Raw genomic sequence first — 19,790 nt, forward strand, 5'->3', positions numbered from 1 at the left:
GCAGAGTCCTAACCACTGGGCTGCCAGGGAATTCCCTATAATCCTTTTAATATACTGCTGGATTCAGTTTCGAATGACTTTCAGGAAGGGCGCCATTCCCTATTCAATGGGAAAAGGACTGCCTTTTCAATAAATGATGATGTCAAAACTGGATGTCAACATGAAAAAGAATGAAGTTGGATTCTTTTTTCTTTTATTATTATTTTTTATTTTATGTGGTTAAAAAACACCATCATTGGGCTTCCCTGGTGGCGCAGTGGTTGAGAGTCCGCCTGCCGATGCAGGGGACATGGGTTCGTGCCCCGGTCCGGGAAGATCCCACATGCCGCGGAGCGGCTGGGCCCGTGAGCCATGGCCGCTGAGCCTGCGCGTCCGGAGCCTGTGCTCCGCAACGGGAGAGGCCACAACAGTGAGAGGCCCATGTACAGAAAAAAAAAAAAAAAAAAAACCATCATAACCATTTAAAAAATATATGCTACAATAGTGTTAACTATATGCACATTTTCTGCAGCAGATCTCTAGAACTTTTTCATCTTGCAAAACTGAAACTGTATGTATTGAACAATTTTCTTTTTCCCTCTCTTCAAACTCACTGACAACCATGATTCTACTTGGTGTCCCTAACATTGTGACTACTCTAGGTGCCTCATATGAGTGGAATCATATAGTATCTGTCTCTTGTGACTAGCTTACTTCACTGGGCATAATGTCCTCAAGTCATCCATATTGTAACATGTGACAAGATTTCCTTTTTTTAAGGCTGAATGATATTTCATTGTATGTATACACAGTACAACATTTTGTTTATCCAGTCATCCACTGGTGGACCTTTGTGTTGCCTCCATCTCTTGGCTATTGTGAATAATGCTGCTATGTTTTCTTTTTTTTTGGCTGTGTTGGGTCTTCGTTGCTGCACACGGGCTTTCTCTAGTTGTGGTGAGCGGGGACTACTCTTCATTGCAGTGTGTGGGCTTCTCATTGCTGTGGCTTCTCTTGTTGCAGAGCACGGGCTCTAGGCATGTGGGCTTCAGTAGTTGTGGCTCATGGGCTCAGTAGTTGTGGCTCATGGGCTCAGTAGTTGTGGCTCACAGGCTCAGTAGTTGTGGCTCTCGGGCTCTAGAACGCAGACTCAGTAGTTGTGGTGCACAGGTTTAGTTGCTCCATGGCATGTGGGATCTTCCCGGACCAGTGATTGAACCTGTGTCCCCTGCACTGGCAGGCAGACTCTCAACCACTATGCCACCAGGGAAGTCCCAATGCTGCTCTGTTTTCAATTGTTTTGGATTTATACCCTGAAGTGGGATTGCTGGATCACACACTAATTAAATTTTTAATTTTTTGAGGATCCTCCATACTGTTTTCCATAGTGGCTGCGCTGTTTTACATTCCCAAAAATATTGCATGAGAGTTCCAAATTTATTTATTTATTTGTTATATTAAGAGCACTTAACACGAGATCTACTCTCTTAAATTTTAAAGTATACACTATATTATTGTGAAGTTCTATATATTCCTTATCAGATATATGGTTTGCAAATATTTTCTCCCGTTATGTAAATTGCCTTTCACTCTGTTGATTGTTTCCTCTGCTATGCAGAAGTTTTTAAGTTTGATGTGGTCTCATTTTTCTATTTTTGCTTCTGTTGCCTGTGCTTTTGGTGTCATGTCCAAGAAATCATTGCCAAATCAAATACCATGAAGTTTTCCCCTGTTTTCTTCTAGGAGTTTTATATGTTTGAGGTCTTACATTTAGGTCTTTAATCCATTTTGAATTAATTTTTGTATATGGGGTAAGGTAAGGGTCCAGCTTCTTTCTTTCACATGTTGATATCCAGTTTTTCCAATACCATTTGTTGAAGAGACTGTTAAAAGATAAACTGAGGCATATTAAAATTTTTAAAGAGTTTATTTGACCAAAAATCGATTCAAATTTGGCAGCATCCAATCTGGCAGATAGAAAGGAGTTTCAAGAAGCTGTACAGAAGGGGACTTCCCAGGTGATCCAGTGATTAAGACTCTGTGCTCCCAGTGCAGGGGGCCCGGGTTCAATCCCTGGTCAGGGAACTAGATCCTGGATGCCGCAACTAAGAGTCTGCATCCACAACTAAAGATCCCACCTGCCGCAACTAGGACGCAGCACAGCCAAATAAATAAATAAATATTTTTTTTAAATCTCTGGTGGTTAAGCGGTTAGGGCTCCACACTCCCACTGCCAAGGGCCCAGGTTTAATCCCTGGTCAGGGAACTAAAATCCCACAAGCCACAAAGTGTGGCAAAAAAAAAAAAAAAAAGCTGCACAAAATGAAAGGCTTTTGTATAACTGATTCACTTTGTTGTAAAGCAGAAACTAACACACCATTGTAAAGCAATTATACCCCAATAAAGATGTTAAAAAAAAAAAATGAAAGGCTTTTATAGGCAGAAGGGAGCAGGAACAGGGAAATTATATGAGGCAAAACTGCAAAAATCATGTTGGTTATTACAAAGTTACTTTCCTTTAGGGGATGGAAGGGGTCTATAAGGCAGATTACTTAACTAGTAATAATCTAAGTAAGACAACTAAAACTATAATTAAGTGTCAGTTTTGTGACATGGGCTTAGCATAAGCAACTACATTTTGGACCCTTGCACTGTTATCAAAGACCATTTGACCATGTACTTGAGGGTTCTTTTCTGGGTTCTCTATTCATTCCATTGGTCTACAAGTCTGTGTTTATGTCAGGACCACACTGTTTTGATGACTGTAGCTTTGTGGCATGTTTTGAAATCAGGACATATGATACCTCCACTTCTTTTTCTTTTGAAGTTGGATTCTTACTTTACACCGTATATAAAAATTAACTTGAAATGGATCAAAGACCTCTGATGAAGTGCTAAAACTATAAAACACTTAGAATAAAACATAGGGGGATAGCTTCATGACATTGGATTTGGCAATTATTTCTTGGATATGGCACCAAAAACACAGGTAACAGAAACAAAAATAGACAATAGGACTATATCAAAATTAAAAACAGCAAAGGAAACAAGCAACAAAAAAAAAAAGGGAAAAAGAAACAATCAACAGAGTGAAAAGTCAACCTATGGAATGGGAGAAAATATTTATAAACCATGTATCTGTTAAGGGATTCATAGCCAGAATATATAAAGAGCTCCTTCACAATAATGTATTGTACACTTACAAATGTGATCAAGACCCCTGTGAACTAAACTCTGACATAGGGCTGGAGAGTTGATATCCTCCGAGGTAGGACAGTGAAGGTCTAATTGCCAGCTTTGCCAGCTGAGAGCAAACTGCTCCTGGTGGGCCTTATGGACAGGGACGTGTTCTTTCTCACCCCTAAGCTCTCACTCCACAAGTCCGGGAACCAGTAAAGGGGTACAGCCAGCTGCTGTCTATTCCAATTATGCATTGTGGAACTGGGAGAAAAACACAAGATGTGTTTGGGGACCCATGGGGCTCACCCACGGGGCTCACTGTGTGAAAGACGTGAGCTAAACCTCCATTGATCACCTGACCTCCACAAGCCCCTACTCTGACTGGGGGGCCACAGGGACATGGGTTCTCCCGAAATCAGTGTCCATTCAGAGCCAGTGTCCAGTAGTCCCTGAAAAGTCTGATCATTTCCTTTTCCCTAAAGCACAGTGAACCTGGTAAAAGGCCATCGGTGCCTTTGGTGAAGGCTGGGAGGAAGATTAACAGCATGAATTTCAGGCAGTGACCTGGGAACCTTGCTCTGAGGACCTGTTCTCTTGTTCATTCAAGGGCCCTGAGCCTGTAAACTAGCTCAAGTGTGGGAACTGATTGACGGGCCATGACGCCCTGATTTTCTGATTCAGGTGAGACTTCTATTCAACTGACCTAGAAATTTTCTGATTCTACACATAAAGTAAGGACGCAATAGTCTTCCTATCTATCTTATTTGTAGGAACACCATCAACTAGCCTTTGGCAGTGGGCCCCTCCCACCTGGGATCCAGTTATTCCCTGGCATTTCGGTTTCCCAAAGCATGACTGCAGTTCCCACTGGAAGGTCCGGCCGACAGAGAAGAGTGACCACGGAGCTCTTCAAGGGTGACAGCTCTCCCCTCACAAACGTATTTCTTCCAGTATTAGTGAAAGGTAGGTGTTCTGGACATTCCCAGTGCTGGTGAGTACGTCTTAAAAGACAAATCCACTCTTAACATTTGAATCTCCCTAAGCCTTTGTCTCCCTGCCTCTTCATTAAACCAAGGCAGTTCTGCTATTTCCAGCTCACGATTCGGGCAACTTTTGGTCCACGTTTCAGCCAACCAACCAGATAACGTTTTCCAACTCCGAGGCGGCAACGTTCAGTGTAGATTCTCTGCTTCGTGCACTCGAATCAATAAATTAGCCTGATCTGGACTCACATTCCCTCCACCGTTCTCCCAGCCTCTCAGTATCCGTCCCCACCCTTCCCCCAGACTCCTGGCTGTAAAATTAGAGACTCAAGGAGTTCTTTGGAGTGCAGTGCACCTCCTCAGGAGCCACACTTCGTACCCCCCCTTTAGCTACCCGTTGGTACATGACTAGCGAGTCACGGGGCTAGGGTGGCGAGGCGGTGGCTCCTGAGGAGAACCCCCTGTGAACTGCCTCAGGCCAGGCAGGGGCAAAGAGCCCGACTCCACCGGGGAAGGGGATGGGGGCCGGGGGGCTACTTCCACGGGGTGTGGGGCTCTCCACCTGTCAAAAAGACTCATCAGAACTCGGGGCTCAGTGTCTCCACCTTCCCCAGGGTCTTCCCACCCCCCCGTTCCACCTCGCAGAATCCCATGCTCGCAAAGCAGCACCCTCACCTCCACAGCAAACACTGTGCGACTGGCAGTTCAGCTTGCCTTGTGCTTCACTGTAAGTCACAGGAGGAGACTGTGCTTTTTTGTTTTCAGCCACTTCAGCCCTGGCGCTACAAGAGATAAGGGTCTCCTTCAGGGAAGACACAGCCACCTTCGGCTCATTATACAACACTTGAGCTGGGAGTCTGAGTACCTGAGCTCACCCTTTTCTTCCACTACTTTGTCCAGCAACTAGTCGATCTCATTATGTTCATTAGTTTTTCCACAATGCTTGCAAATATTTATAGTAGCCAGGACATGGAAGCAACCTAAATGTCCATCAACAGAGGGATGGGTAAAGAAGATGTGGCACATCTATACAGTGGAATATTACTCAGCCATGAAAAAGAACGAAACTATGCCATTTGCAGCAGCATGGATGGACCTAGAGATTGTCATACAGAGTGAAGTAAGTCAGACAGAGAAAAACGAATATCATATAACATTGCTTATTTGTGGAATCTAGGAAAATGATACGAATGAACTTACTTGCAAAGCAGAAACAGAGTCACAGATGTCGGAAACAAACTTACAGTTACCAAGGAGGGAAGGGAGGTGGGATGAACTGGGAGATTGGGATTGACATATACACACTGCTATGTGTAAAATAGATAAGTAATGAGAACCTACTGCATAGCATAGGGGACTCTACTCAGTGCTCTGTGGTGACCTAGAAGGGAAGGACATCCAAACTAGAGTGGATATATGTGTACCTATAACTGATTCACTTTGCTGCACAGCAGAAAGTAGCACAACATTGTAGAGCAACTGTACTCAATATCAATTAATACAAAATAAAAGAGATTGCAGAGGAAGAAAATGCTCACAAATATCATATACACAGTCATCTGCCTCCTTGCTTCTCACAGGCGATCTGTTAGGAGTATCCAATGGATATATTTTGTGCGTCTCGATCGCCAGGTCACACCATGGACCATTGGTAAACTGTTTACTACTGGAACTAGAGTCATTAGCGTCTTTATATAATTAGATTAGGGGCCAATTCTAGAAACTGCAGACCAATTCAGAAAACTCATCTTTAATACTCTGCTCCTCTAGAGCCACTCTTGGCACCAAAATCTATTAGTCAGGGTTCTCCAGAGAAACAGAACCAATAGGGTAGGTGGAGAGAAACAGAGACCGAGAGACCTTAAGGAATTGGCTCCGTGACTGTCTGCACTCAGCAAGCTGGCAGCCAGAGACAGCCGACAGGACAGCTGCAGCTGTGTCCCAAGGCTTGAGAAGAGGGGAGGTCATGCTCTAAATCTAGTCCAAATCCTGTGGCCTGGGAACAGAGAGATGGTGTAAGTTGCATTCTGAGTCCTGGTCCCAAGACAGGTGAGGACCAGCATCCCAGGCTGAAGACAGTCAGGCGGAGATGGAACACTCCCTCGCTCGGCCTCTGTATTTTCGCCGGGCCTTCAGTGCCTTGACTGAGACCCCGCTTCACTGGGGGCAGGGCACCTTCACTGGGGACGGGGGCTATATCTGCTGTACTCAGACTGCCGGTTCCAATACCAACCTTGTCCAGAAACACCCTTCAAGACACACTCAGAATAATGTGTAACCAAATATCTGGGCACCCCATAATCCAGAGAAGCTGGTATGTTAAATTAGCCATCACAGCCTAGTTTCCACTCCTCCAACCCTTCCGTGATGTTAAAAGCACCTAGTTCCTAGTACTGAATCCTGTATCAGTGAGCGTCCTCATAAGACATTCAGTAACTGGATGACGTTTTAATAAAAGTACTATTTTAAAGGATGAAGGGAAACTACAAGGTGGAGGGAAACCACAGAGGAGAATGTCATGTAGAGCCAGGGACTGAGTGTGCCCTGAGGACGCCAGCGGGGTGGTACCCGACCCGGAGGGAGAAAGCTGAACGAGAGGCTTCGAGGTGGAACTGTGGCCTTTGGTCAAGGGACTCAGCTGAACCACAGTGACCCCACGGGGATGTTTCCACTTCACTTTCCTTCCTCCCTAGTGTTGTCAAGTTTAGCAAACAGAAAAAAAGACACCTAGCTCATTTTGAGTTTCAGTTAAACAACGAATGATATTTTACCATAAATGTGTTCCAAACCTTGCCTGGTGCATACTTACACTAAAAAATTTTTCATTGCTTATCTGAAATCCAAGTTTAACTGGACATCCATATCTTATCTAGCAACATTATTCTTCCCTCCAGTTTCCTTCCAGACTCAACTGGAGGTCAGAAGGCACAGGAGCCTGTGTGGTGTGGTCCATGCACGTGCACCTTCGCAGATCAGAGGGCAAGATGGAAGAAAGTGGAGAATGGGTGTGGGGAGACAAATACACGTAGGTAACAATCCTCTCCTGATTAGAATACCTGAAGGGCACCTGTTGTCTGCATCAAACTCTGAATAATAAACCCTTTATTAGGTTGAGAAACTTTCTTTATTTTTTAGGCCTTTATTTTTCCATGGCAGCTTTAGGTTTACAGCAAAATTAAGAGGAAGGCACAGAGAGTTCCCATAGACCCGCCCCCGCCACGTGTATCATCCACGGATACCAACATTTCCCACTGTAGGGATACATTTGTTACGGTTGATGAACCTACATTGACACGTCATAATCACCCTAAACCCATAGTTTACTGTAGGGTTCATTCTTGGAGTTGTACGTTCTATGGGTTTATAAACATGTATAATTATAGTATCACACAGAGTATTTTCACTGCCCTAAAAGTCTTCTGTGCTCTGGTTATTCATCCCTCTCCCCACACAACCCCTGGCAACCACTGATCTTTTCGTTTTGTTGTCTCCGTAGCCTTGCCTTTTTCAGAATGTCATAATGGTGGAATCATATTGCATGAAACCTTCTCAGATTGGGTGCTTTCTCTTCATAACTTACATTTAAGTTTCCTTCATGCCTTTTCATGACATCATAGCTCGTTTTTCACACTAATATTACACTGTCTGGATGCACCACAGTTTATTCATCCACTCACCTACTGAAGGACATGTTAGTTGTTTCAAGTTTGGCAATTATGAAGGAAGCTGCTATAAACATCTGTGTGCAGGTTTTTGCATGGACGTAAGTTTTCAGCTCATTTGGGTCATTACCAAGGAGCATGGTTACTGGATCATATGGTAAGAGTAGGTTTAGTTTTTTAGAAACTGCCGAACTGTCTTCCAAAGTGGCTGCACTGGGGCTTCCCTGGTGGCGCAGTGGTTGAGAATCCTCCTGCCAATGCAGGGGACACGGGTTCGAGCCCTGGTCCGGGAAGATCCCACATGCTGCGGAGCAACTAAGCCCGTGCGCCACAACTGCTGAAGCCCGCGCACCACAACTACTGGAGCCCACATGCTTAGAGCCCGTGCTCCACAACAGGAGAAGACACCACAGTGAGAAGCCCGTGCACCACAATGAAGAGTAGCCCCCGCTCGCCGGAACTATGGAAAGCCCGCGCGCAGCAACAAAGACCCAACACAGCCAAAAATAAGTAAATAAATAAATTTATTTAAAAAAAAAAAAGTGGCTGCACCATTGTGCGTTCCCACCAGCAGTGAGTGAGAGTTCCTGCTGCTCCACACCCTCCAGCATTTGGTGTTGTCAGTGTTCCAGATTTTGGCCATTCTAGTAGGGGTGGTATCGTATTGCTATTTTTATTTGCATTCCCATAATGACATATAATGTGGAGCATCTTCTCATATGCTTATTTGCCATCTTTGATGAGGTGTCTGTTATCTTCTTTGATGAGGTGTCTGTTAAGGTCTTTGGCCCATTTTTTAAATCAGGTTGTGTGTTTTCTTTCTCTTTTAAAAAAATACTTTATTTATTTATTTTTGGTTGCGTCGGGTCTTAGTTGCAGCACGTGGGCTCTTCCTTGTGGCGCATGGACTTCTCTTTAGTTGTGGCTCACAGGCTCAGTAGTTGTGGTGCTCAGGCTTAGTTTCCCTGCAGCATGTGGGATCTTAGTTCCTTGACCAGGGCTTGAACCTGGGTCCCCTGCATTGGAAGGCAGATTCTTAACCACTGGACCACCAGGGAAGTCCCTTTATTTATTTATTTATTTATTTATTATTACTATTATATTTTATAATTTTATTTTATTTTTGGCTGCATTGGGTCTTTGTTGCTACACGTGGGGGCTACTCTTCGTTGTGGTGCGCGGGCTTCTCCTTGTGGTGGCGTCTCTTGTTGTGGAGCACAGGCTCTAGGTGTGCAGGCTTCAGTAGTTGTGGCTCGCAGGCTCTAGAGTGCAGGCTCAGTAGTTGTGACACATGGGCTTAGTTGCTCTGTGGCATGTGGGCTCTTCTCAGACCAGGGATTGAACCTGTGTCCCTTGCATTGGAAGGTGGATTCTTAACCAATGGACCACAAGGGAAGTCCCCCCCCTTTTTTTTTTTTTAAATATAGTTGATTTACAATGTGTCAGATAGGTTGTGTGTTTTCTTATTGTTCTGTTTTGAAGAGTCCTTTGTACATCTTGGCTAACAGTCCTTTATGAGACACACCTTTTGCAAATATTTTCTCCCAGTCTGTGGCTTGTCTTCTTGTTCTCCTGCCACTGTCTTTCCCAGAGCACAAGTTTTTCATTTTAATGGAATCCACTTTATCTTTGATGTCTCTCAAGGACGGTGCCTCTGGTGTTATATCTAAAGAGTCATTTCCATACCCAAGGTCAGCTGAGTTTTCTGCTGTTATCGCCTAGAAGTTTTATAGTTTGGCATTTTACATTTAGGCCTGTGATCTATGTTGAGTTAATTTTTGTGAAGAGTGTAAGTTCTGTATCGAGATTCTTTTTTGTATGTGGATGTCCAGTTATTTGAGCACCCTCAGTTGAAGGGATTATCTTTGCTCCATTGTATTGTCTTTGTTCCTTTGTCAAAGATCAGTTGATCTATACCCATGAGGGTCTATTTCTGGGCTGTCTATTCTTTTCCATTGATCTATTTGTCTATTATTTCACCAATACCACAGTGTCTTGATTACTGTAAATTTATGGTAAGTCTGGTAGTGAGGTAGCATCAGTCCTCCAACGTTGTTCTTCTTCAGTATTGTGTTGACTCTTCTAGGTCTTTTCCCTCTCCTCATAAACTTAAAAATCAGTTTGTCCATATCGACAAAATAACTTGCTAGGATGTTGGTTGGGATGCCATTGAATCTATAGATCAAGTTGGGAAGACTGACATGGTGACAATATTGAGTCTTTCTATCGGTGAACATGGGCTATCTCTCCATTTATTTAGTTCTTCTCTGATTTCATTTATTAGAGGTTTGTAGTTTTCCTCATATAGATCTTGTACATATTTTGTTAAATTTATATGTAAGTATTTAATTTTGTTTTTTGGGTTTTTTTAATAGATCTTTATTGGAGTATAATTCCTTCACAATACAGTGTTAATTTCTGTTGCACAACAAAGCGAATCAGCCATTTGCATACACATGTCCCCATATCCCCTCCCTCTTGAGCCTCCCTCCCACCCTCCCTATCCCACCCCTCTAGGTCATCGCAAAGCACCAAGCCAATCTCCCTGTACTATGCTGCTGCTTCCCGCCAGCCAACTATTTTACATTCAGTAATGTATATATGTTGATGCTACTCTCACTTTGCCCCAGCTTCACCCTCTCACCCCATGTCACCAAGTCCATTCTCTATGTCTTCCTCTTTATTTTCCTGCCCTGCAACTAGGTTCATCAGTTCCTTTTTTTTTTTTTTTTTTAGATTCCATATATATGCATCAGCATACAGTATTTGTTTTTCTCTGACTTACTTCACTCTGTATGACAGACTCTAGGTCCATCCACCTCACTACAAATAACTCAATTTCATCTCTTTTTATGGCTGAGTAATATTCCATTGTATATATGTGCCACATCTTCTTCATCTATTCATCTGTTGATAGACATCTAGGTTGGTTCCATGTCCTGGCTATTGTAAATATTGCTGCAGTGAACACTGTGGTGCACGTCTCATTTTGAATTATGGTTTTCTCAGGGTATATACCCAGCAGTGGGATTGCTGGGTCACAGGGTAGTTCTGTTTTTAGTTTTTTTAAGGAACCTCCATACTGTTTCCCATAGTGATTGTATCAGTTTACATTCCGACCGACAGTGCAGGAAGGTTCCCTTTTCACCACACCCTTTCCATCATTTACTGTTTCTAGCTTTTTTGATAATGGCCATTCTGATTGGCATGAGGTGATACCTCATTGTAGTTCTGATTTGCATTTCTCTAATAATTAGTGATGTTGAGCATCTTTTCATGTGCCTCTTGGCCATCTGTATGTCTTCCTTGGTGAAATGTCTATTTAGGTCTTCTGCCCATTTTTTAACTGGATTGTTTGTTTTTTTGATAGTGAGCTCCATGAGCTGTTTGCATATTTTGGAGATTAATCCTTTGTCTGTTGTTTCATTTGCAAATATTTTCTCCCATTCTGAGGGTTGTCTTTTTGTCTTGTTTATGGTTTCCTTTGCTGTGCAAAAGCTTTTAAGTTTAATTAAGTCCCATTTGTTTATTTTTGTTTTTTTTCCCCCGTTACTCTAATAGGTGGGTCAAAAAAGATCTTGCTGTGGTTTATGTCAAAGAGTGTTTTTCCTATGTTTTCCTCTAAGAGTTTTATAGTGTCTGGTCTTACATTTAGGTCTCTAATCCATTTGGAGTTTATTTTTGTGTATGGTGTTAGGGAGTGTTCTAATTTTATTCTTTTACATGTAGCTGTCCAGTTTTCCCAACACCACTTATTTATTTATTTATTTATTTATTTATATAAATTTATTTATTTACTTATTTTTGGCTGTGTTGGCTCCCCGCTGCTGTGCACGGGCTCCCTCCAGCTGTGGCGAGCAGGGGCCACCCCCCGCCGCGGCGTGTGGGCCCCCCACCGCCGCGGCCTCCCCTACTGCGGAGCACGGGCTCCAGGCGTGCAGGCCTCAGCAACCGTGGCACATGGGCTCAGCAGCTGTGGCCCGCAGTCTCCAGAGCTCAGGCTCAGCAGTTGTGGTGCATGGGCCCAGCCACTCCGCGGCATGTGGGATCCCCCTGGGCCAGGGCCCAAACCCACGTCCCCCACACCAACAGGCAGACTCCCAACCACTGCACCACCAGGGAAGCCCTCCCAACACCACTTATTGAAGAGGCTGTCTTTTCTCCATTGTATGTTCTTGCCTCCTTTGTCATAAATTTGGTGCCCATATGTGCGTGGGTTTATCTCTGGGCATTCTATCCTGTACCATTTATCTATATTTCTGTTTTTGTGCCAGTACCATACTGTCTTCATTACTGTAGCTTTGTGGTATAGTTTGAAGTCGGGGAGCCTGATTCCTCCATCTCCGTTTTTCTTTCTCCAGATTGCTTTAGCTATTCGGGGTCTTTTGTGTTTCCATATGAATTGTAAGATTTTTTTTGTTCTAATTCTGTGAAGAATGCCATTGGTAGTTTGATAGGGATTGCATTGAATCTGTAGATTGCTTTGGGTAGTATAGTCATTTTCACAATATTGATTCTTCTAATCCAAGAGCATGGTATATCTCTCCATCTGTTTATGTCATCTTTGATTTCTTTCATCAGTGTTTTATAGTTTTCTGAGTACAAGTCTTTTGCCTCCTCAGGCAGGTTTATTCCTAGGTATTTTATTCTTTTTGTTGCAACGGTAAATGGGAGTGTTTCCTTAATTTCTCTTTCTGATTTTTTGTTGTTGGTGTATAGGAATGCAAGAGATTTCTGTGCATTAATTTTGTATCCTGCAACCTTACCAAATTCATTCATTAATGAATTAATGCTTAATTGATTAATTCTAGTAGTTTTCTGGTGGCATCTCTAGGATTTTCTATGTATAGTGTATAGTATCATGTCATCCTCAAAAAGTGACAGTTTTATTTCTTCTTTTCCAATTTGTATTCCTTTTATTTCTTTTTCTTCTCTGATTGCTGTGGCTAGGAATTCCGAAACTATGTTGAATAAGAGTGGCGAGAGTGGACATCCTTGTCTTGTTCCTGATCCTAGTGGAAATGCTTTCAGTGTTTCACCACTGAGTATGATGCTTGCTGTGGGTTTGTCATAATATGGCCTTTATCATGTTGAAGTAGGTTCCCTCTATGCCCATTTTCTGGAGAGTTTTTATCATAAATGGGTGTTGAATTTTGTCAAAAGCTTTTTCTGCATCTTTTGAGATGATCATATGTTTTTTATTCCTTAATTTGTTAATGTGGTGTATCACATTGATTGATTTGCGTATATTGAAGAATCCTTGCCTCCCTGGGATAAATCCCACTTAATCATGGTGTATGATCCTTTTAATGTGCTGTTGGATTCTGTTTGCTAGTATTTTGTTCAGGATTTTTGCATTTATGTTCATCAGTAATATTGGTCTATAATTTTATTTTTTTGTGATATCTTTTTCTGGTTCTGGTATCAGGGTGGTGGTGGCTTTGTAGAATTAATCTGGGAGTGTTCCTTCCTCCCTCTGCAATTTTTTGGAAGAGTTTGAGAAGGGTCAGTGTTAGCTCTTCCCTAAATGTTTGACAGAATTCGCCTGTGAAGCCACCTGGTCCTGGACTTTTGTTTGTTGGAAGATTTTTAATTATGGTTTCAATTTCATTACTTGTGATAGGTCTGTTTATATTTTCTAATTCTTCCTGGTTCAGTCTTGGAAAATTGTACCTTTCCAAGAATTTGTCCATTTCTTTGTGATTGTCCATTTTATTGGCATATAGTTGTTTGTAGTAGTCTCCTATAATCCTTTGTTTTCCTGCAGTATCAGTTGTGATTTCTCCTTTTTCATTTCTAATTTTATTGATTTGTGTCCTCTCCCTTTTTTTCTTGATGCGTCTCACTAAGGGTTTATCAATTTTGTTTATCTTCTCAAAGAAACAGCTTTTAGTTTTATTGATCTTTGCTATAGTTTTCTTCATTTGTATTTCATTTATTTCTGCTCTGATCTTTATGATTTCTTTCCTTCTACTGACTTTGGGCTTTATTTGTTCTCTTTTCTCTCATTGTTTTAAGTGTAGGGTTAGATTGTTTATTTGAGATTTTTCTTGTTTCTTGAGGTGAGATTGAATTGCTATAAACTTCCCTCTTAGAACTGTTATTGCTGCATCCCATAGGTTTTGGGTCTTCCTGTTTTCATTGTCATTTGTTTCTATGTATTTTTTTATTTCTTCTTTGATTTCTTCAGTGATCTCTTGGTTATTTAGTAGCACAGTATTTAGCCGCCATATATTTGTGTTTTTTGCAGTTTTTTTCCTGTAATTGATGTCCAATCTCATAGCATTGTGGTCAGAAAAGATGCTTGATACAATTTCAATTTTCTTAAATTTTCCAAGGCTTGATTTGTGACCCAATATGTGATCTATCCTGGAGAATGTTCCATGTGCACTTGAGAAGAAAGTGTATTCTACCATTTTTGGGTGGATTGTTCTATAAATATCTATTAGATCTATCTGGTCTATTGTGTCATTTAAAGCTTGTGTTTCCTTATTTATTTTCTGTTTGGATGACACGTCCATTGGTGTAAGTGGGGTGTTGAAGTCCCCTACTCTTATTGTATTACTGTTGATTTCTTCTTTCATGGCTGTTAGCATTTGCCTCATGTTTTAGGGTGCTCCTATGTTAGGTACATAAACATTTATAATTGTTATATTGCCTTCTTGGATTGATCCTTTGATCATTATGTAGTGTCCCTCCTTATCTCTTGTAACAGTCTTTATTTTAAAGTCTATTTTATCTGATATGAGTGTTGCTACTGCAGCTTTCTTTTGATTTCCATTTTCATGGAATATCTTTTTCCATCCCTTCACCTTCAGTCTGTATGTGTTCCTAGGTCTGAAGTGGGTCTCTTGTAGACAGCATATATATGGGTCTTGTTTTTGTATCAATTCAGCCAGTCTTTGTCTTTTGGTTGGAGCATTTAATCCATTTACATTAAAGGTTATTATCGATATGTATGTTCCTATTACCATTTTCTTAATTGTTTTGGGTTTGTTTTTGTGGGTCTTTTTCTTCTCTTGTGTTTCCCACTTAGAGAAGTTTCTGTAGCATTTGTTGTAAAGCTGGTTTGGTGGTGCTGAATTCTCTTAGCTCTTGTTTGTCTGAAAAGCTTTTGACTTCTCCATCGAATCTGAATGAGATCCTTGCTGGGTAGAGCAATCTTGGTTGTAGGTTTTTCTCTTTCATCACTTTAAGTATATTCTGCCACTCTCTTCTGGCCTGCAGAGTTTCCACTGAGAAATCAGCTGCTAACCTTCTGGAGATTACTTTGTATGTTATTTTTTGTTTTTCCCTTGCTGCTTTTAATATTTTTTCTTTGAATTTAATCTTTGTTAGTTTGATTAATTTGTGTGTTGGTGTGTTGCTCCTAGGGTTTATCCTGTATGGGACTCTTTGCTTCCTGGACTTGGGTGACTATTTCCTTTCCCATGTTAGGGAAGTTTTCAACTATAATCTCTTCAAATATTTTCTCAGACCATTTATTTTCCTCTTCTTCTTCTGGGACCCCTATAATTCGAATGTTGGTGCGTTTAGTGTTGTCCCAGAGCTCTCTGAGACTGTCTTCAATTCTTTTCATTCTTTTTTTCTTTATTCTGCTCCTTGGCAGTTATTTCCACCATTCTGTCTTCCTGCTCACTTATTCATTCTTCTGCCTCAATTATTTTAATATTGATTCCTTCTAGAGTATTTTTTTTAATTTATTTATTTTATTTATCTATTTTTGGCTGCATTTGGTCTTTGTTGATGTGCACGGGCTTCCTCTAGTTGTGGCAAGTGGGGGTTACTCTTCATTGTGGTGCACGGGCTTCTCATTGAAGTGGCGTCTCTTGTTGTGGAGCACGGGCTCTAGGCACACGGGTTTCAGTAGTTGTGGCACGCGGGCTCAGTAGTTGTGGCTCGTGGGTTCTAGAGTGCAGGCTCAATAGTTGTGGCGCATGGGCTTAGTTGCTCCACAGCATGTGGGATCTTCCTGGACCAAGGCTTGAACCCATGTACCCTGCATTGGCAGGCAGATTCTTAACCACTGTGCCACCAGGGAAGCCCTAGAGTAATTTTAATTTCAGTTATTGTGTTGTTCATCTCTGTTTGTTTGTTCTTTAGTTCTTCTAGATCTTTGTTAAACGTTTCTTGTATTTTCTCAATCTGTGCTTCCATTCTATTTCCGAGATTCTGGATCGTCTTTACTATCATTACTCTGAATTCTTTTTCAGGTAGATTGCCTATTTCCTCTTCATTTATTTGGCCTTGTAGGTTTTTATCTTGCTCTTTCATCTATGACGTATTTTTTTGCCGTCTCTCTTTTTTTTTTTAACGAGTAGGATTGTGTCCCTGTTTTACTGTTTGTTTGGCCTGAGGCTTCCAACACTGGAGTTTGTAGGCTATTGGGGAGAGCTGGGTCTTGGTGCTGAGATGAGGAACTCTGTGAAACCTCACTCCAATGAATATTCCCTGGGGTCTGAGGTTCTCTGTTAGTCCAGTGGTTTGCACTCGGAGGTCCCACCACAGGAGCTTCCCCCCAACCTCAGGCTCGCGAATCAAGATCCCGCAAGCCACGTGGGGTGGCAAAAAAAAAAAAAAAGAGAGAGAGAAAAATAACAAAGTAAAAAACCAAAATTAGAGTAGGAAACTAACAGATATTTTAGAAAGAATGTAAAAATAAAAATATAGATGAATCAACAACCAGAAGGTACATCAGTACCACAATAGTAAAAAAGAGGAGGAGGGAAAGGAAAAAAAGAAAAAAAAAATGGTGGGGGCAAGGCCTTGGCTGTGGAGGGCGGGGCCTAAGGAAGGGCAAGGTTTGGGCAGTGGGCAGGGCCAATGCTCAGGGCCCACAGGGCTGGAAAAAGCCCTGGGAGCTATGGGGGCTGGGGCTTAGGCTCAAGGAACAGAAGGGGCCCAGGCGTGCCCCCCACCCTGGTCTCAGAGGGCAGGGACCTCACCTGGGAGCCCAGCAGGCTTCCTGGGCTCAAGTGCTCAGCACAGATGCCCTCCTCTCCTCTCCTGCTCCTCTGGTCTGGGGTCTGGGAGTGTCCCTCCTGCCTGCCTCTCCTGATCTCCCTGGCCTCAGGGGTGCTGACCTTGTCTGGCTTCCATTTCTCCTCCACCCTCTGTCTCCCTACGTCCTACCAGTTCACTTGGGGGTTCCTCCCATCTCTTGGGGGTCAGAGTCCCCCACCAGCGGCCAGCAGACACCCTAGTTGTGGGGAGACCTAACTCCACGTCTTCCCACACTGCCATCTTGACTCCACCCCCTAAGTATTTAATTTTGAAGCGTGCTAATGTAAGTGGTATTTTGTTTTTAATTTAAAATTCCACCTGTTCACTGCTGACATATAGGATAGCAAATGACCTTGTATCCTGCAACTTTGCTATAATGACTTTTTTTTCTTTCTTTTTTTTGGCCACATGGCATGTGGGATCTTAGTTCCCTGACCGAGGATCAAACCTGTGCCCCCTGCAGTGGAAGCTCAGAGTCTTAACCACTGGACCACCAGGAAATTCCCCAAAATATTTCTTTTTAATCCGTTGAAATGATTGTATGGTTTTTCTTCTTAAATTGATTCCATTTATTGACTGTGTTAGGCACTTTTCTAGGAGCTCAGGATACACTAATCAACAAAATATAAAAATTCCCACCTCCTTGGCCCCTTGAAGGGCAAAGAGGGGACGCTTCCTGTTTCTTCCCAGCTGAGGGACCATGGCCAGACCCTGGCAGACTACATGGCTCCTGCTGGCCATTCTGGTGACCTGGTACCTCATTTATGGAGCAAGAAAGAAAACCTTTATGAGTGTCCAGTAGTGTCTGCAACAGAAAGTAATGTGACAATCACAGTGTCTTTTGTGACCAACAAGTAGAACAGGGAAATGCCAAGTAGCTTCCATGTGGTTCATGTCCTTTTGCTCCAGAAGCAGCAGACTTCTGATCACATGGAGTCCCCCCTTTATACCGAGATGTGGGGACCACCTGTCAAAAGCTGGAGATACTAACTGTCTTTCAAGAAGGAGAGCTTTACAGCAAATCTAGTGCTACTTTTCAGTGTTTTTTTACTTTGGTTTGGAAAGTACAAAATTCTGAACAAACATTGCAACAGTGACAGCTAGCACTCCTGGAGCCCTCCAGTGGTTACTGTGTTTGAGGGTGTCCTGTAATGAGCAGTAATTCCCAGTAGAGGTTATAAATGTTTGTTGACACATACAGAAATAAAAATGCCTGCTGTCCTACTTTGTAGAGACACAAAGTAGAATAGAGGTGACCCGGGCTGGGGTGGAGGGAACGGTCTGTCATCGCTCAGTAGGGACAGAGTTTCTGTTTGGAACGAAGAAAAAGTTCTGGAGGTGGATTGTGATGATGGTCACACAAGAATATGGAGGTACCTAGTACCCCTGAACTGTGCAGTTAAAAATGATTAAGATAGGGGACTTCCCTGGCGGTCTCAGCGCTTTCACTGCTGAGGGCCTGGGTTCAATCCCTGGTCGGGGAACTAAGATCCTGCAAGCCACATGGCACAGCCAAAAGAGAAACAAACAAACAGAAACATGGATCCCCTTGGTAAAAAAAAAAAAAAGAAAGAAAGAAAACAGCAATGAGATGCCACTATACACCTGTGAGAACAGCCAAAATCCAGAACACTGAGGAACCCAAATGCCAGCAAACGCTGTTGAGGCTGTGCAGCTACAGGAACCTTCACCCGTGGCCCGTCGGGATGCAAACGGCACACCTGCTGTGCAAGACAGCCCGGCAGTTGTCTTGGTCTTTTCCTGCTGCTGCAACAGAATAAAGTAGACTTATAAACAACACAATTTTTTTTTCTCCCGGTTCTTGAGGCTGAAAGATCCAAGATCAAGGCACCAGCAGATATGGTGTTTGGGGGCAGCCCTTCCTGATTCAAAGCCAGAGGTCTTCTCACTGTGTCCTCACAAGGTAGACGGGGTCCCTTCTGTGGGGACAGTGATCCCCTTCACGCGGGCCCCATCCTCGTGACCTAACGACCTTCCAAAGCCCCACCTTCTAACACCCTCACTTTGGGGTTTACAACTTCAATGTATTCAGTTTCTGATTGCAGTTTCTACAGAGCTAACTACATTTTTTTTTTTTTTTTTTTTTTTTTGCGGTACGCGGGCCTCTCACTGCCGTGGCCTCTCCCGTTGCGGAGCACAGACTCTGGACGCACAGGCTCAGCAGCCATGGTTTACGGGCCCAGCCGCTCTGCAGCATGTGGGATCTTCCCGGACCGGGGCACGAACCCGTGTCCCCTGCATCGGCAGGCGGACTCTCAACCACTGCGCCACCAGGGAAGCCCAGAGCTAACTACACTTTTATCATAGGACCCAACAAATGCTCTCCTTGGCATTTACCCAAATGAGTTGAAAACTTATGTCCACACAGAAACCTGAACAAAAACATTTATAGCAGCTTTATTCATAGCTGCTAAAGCTGAAAACTTGTCTTTCAGTAGATGAGTGGACAAACTGTAGTACATCCATACTGTGGAATGTTCTCAGTGCTGAAAAGAAATGAGCTATGAAACCATGAAAAGACATGGAGAAAACCTAAGTGCATATTGCTAAGTGAGAGAAGCTGATCTGAAAAACCACACGCAGTGTGATTCCAACCATGTGACCTCCTGGAAAAGACAAAACTATGGAGACAGTGAAAAGATCAGTGGCTGCCAGGTGGAGCACAGAGGACTTTAGGGCAGTGAAACTCTTCTGCTTTATTCTAATGGTGGATACGTGTCATACAGGCACCAAAACCCACAGAACGTGCAACACCAGGAATGACCCCGAGTGTACACTGTAGACTCTAGGGATGAGGACGTCTCAGTGTAGGTTTACTTGTTGTAATAAAGGTCCCACTTTGTTTCATGGTGTCCATAGTGCAGAAGGCTTGTGGGCTCAGGGAGCACACGGGAAATGTCTGTATTTTCTGCTCAGTTGTGCTGTGAACCTAAAACTGCTCTGAGAAATAAAGTCTATCAAC

General features: G+C 42.9%; 1 protein-coding gene across 2 annotated transcripts in view; it reads left to right on the forward strand.

The window, feature by feature from the left end:
- The window catches only part of LOC117197449 (translation initiation factor IF-2-like), a 47,347-nt gene that overhangs the window by 21,408 nt on the left and 6,149 nt on the right, over positions 1–19,790 (forward strand). The window contains exons 4-7 of one of the 2 annotated variants that reach the window (XR_007473184.1): positions 3,642–3,840; positions 3,930–4,122; positions 5,102–5,262; positions 7,037–7,167. Coding sequence is in view for 1 of the 2 variants with exons in the window: in XM_049701262.1 (XP_049557219.1) it covers positions 3,930–4,122; positions 5,102–5,262; positions 7,037–7,167 (485 nt within the window). In the remaining variant the exon portion in view is untranslated. The remainder of the gene's footprint in view (positions 1–3,641; positions 3,841–3,929; positions 4,123–5,101; positions 5,263–7,036; positions 7,168–19,790) is intronic. The other variant, XM_049701262.1, reaches the window with a different exon arrangement.

This window comes from Orcinus orca, chromosome 18 (assembly GCF_937001465.1).
Source record: "Orcinus orca chromosome 18, mOrcOrc1.1, whole genome shotgun sequence".
Lineage (NCBI taxonomy): Eukaryota > Metazoa > Chordata > Mammalia > Artiodactyla > Delphinidae > Orcinus > Orcinus orca.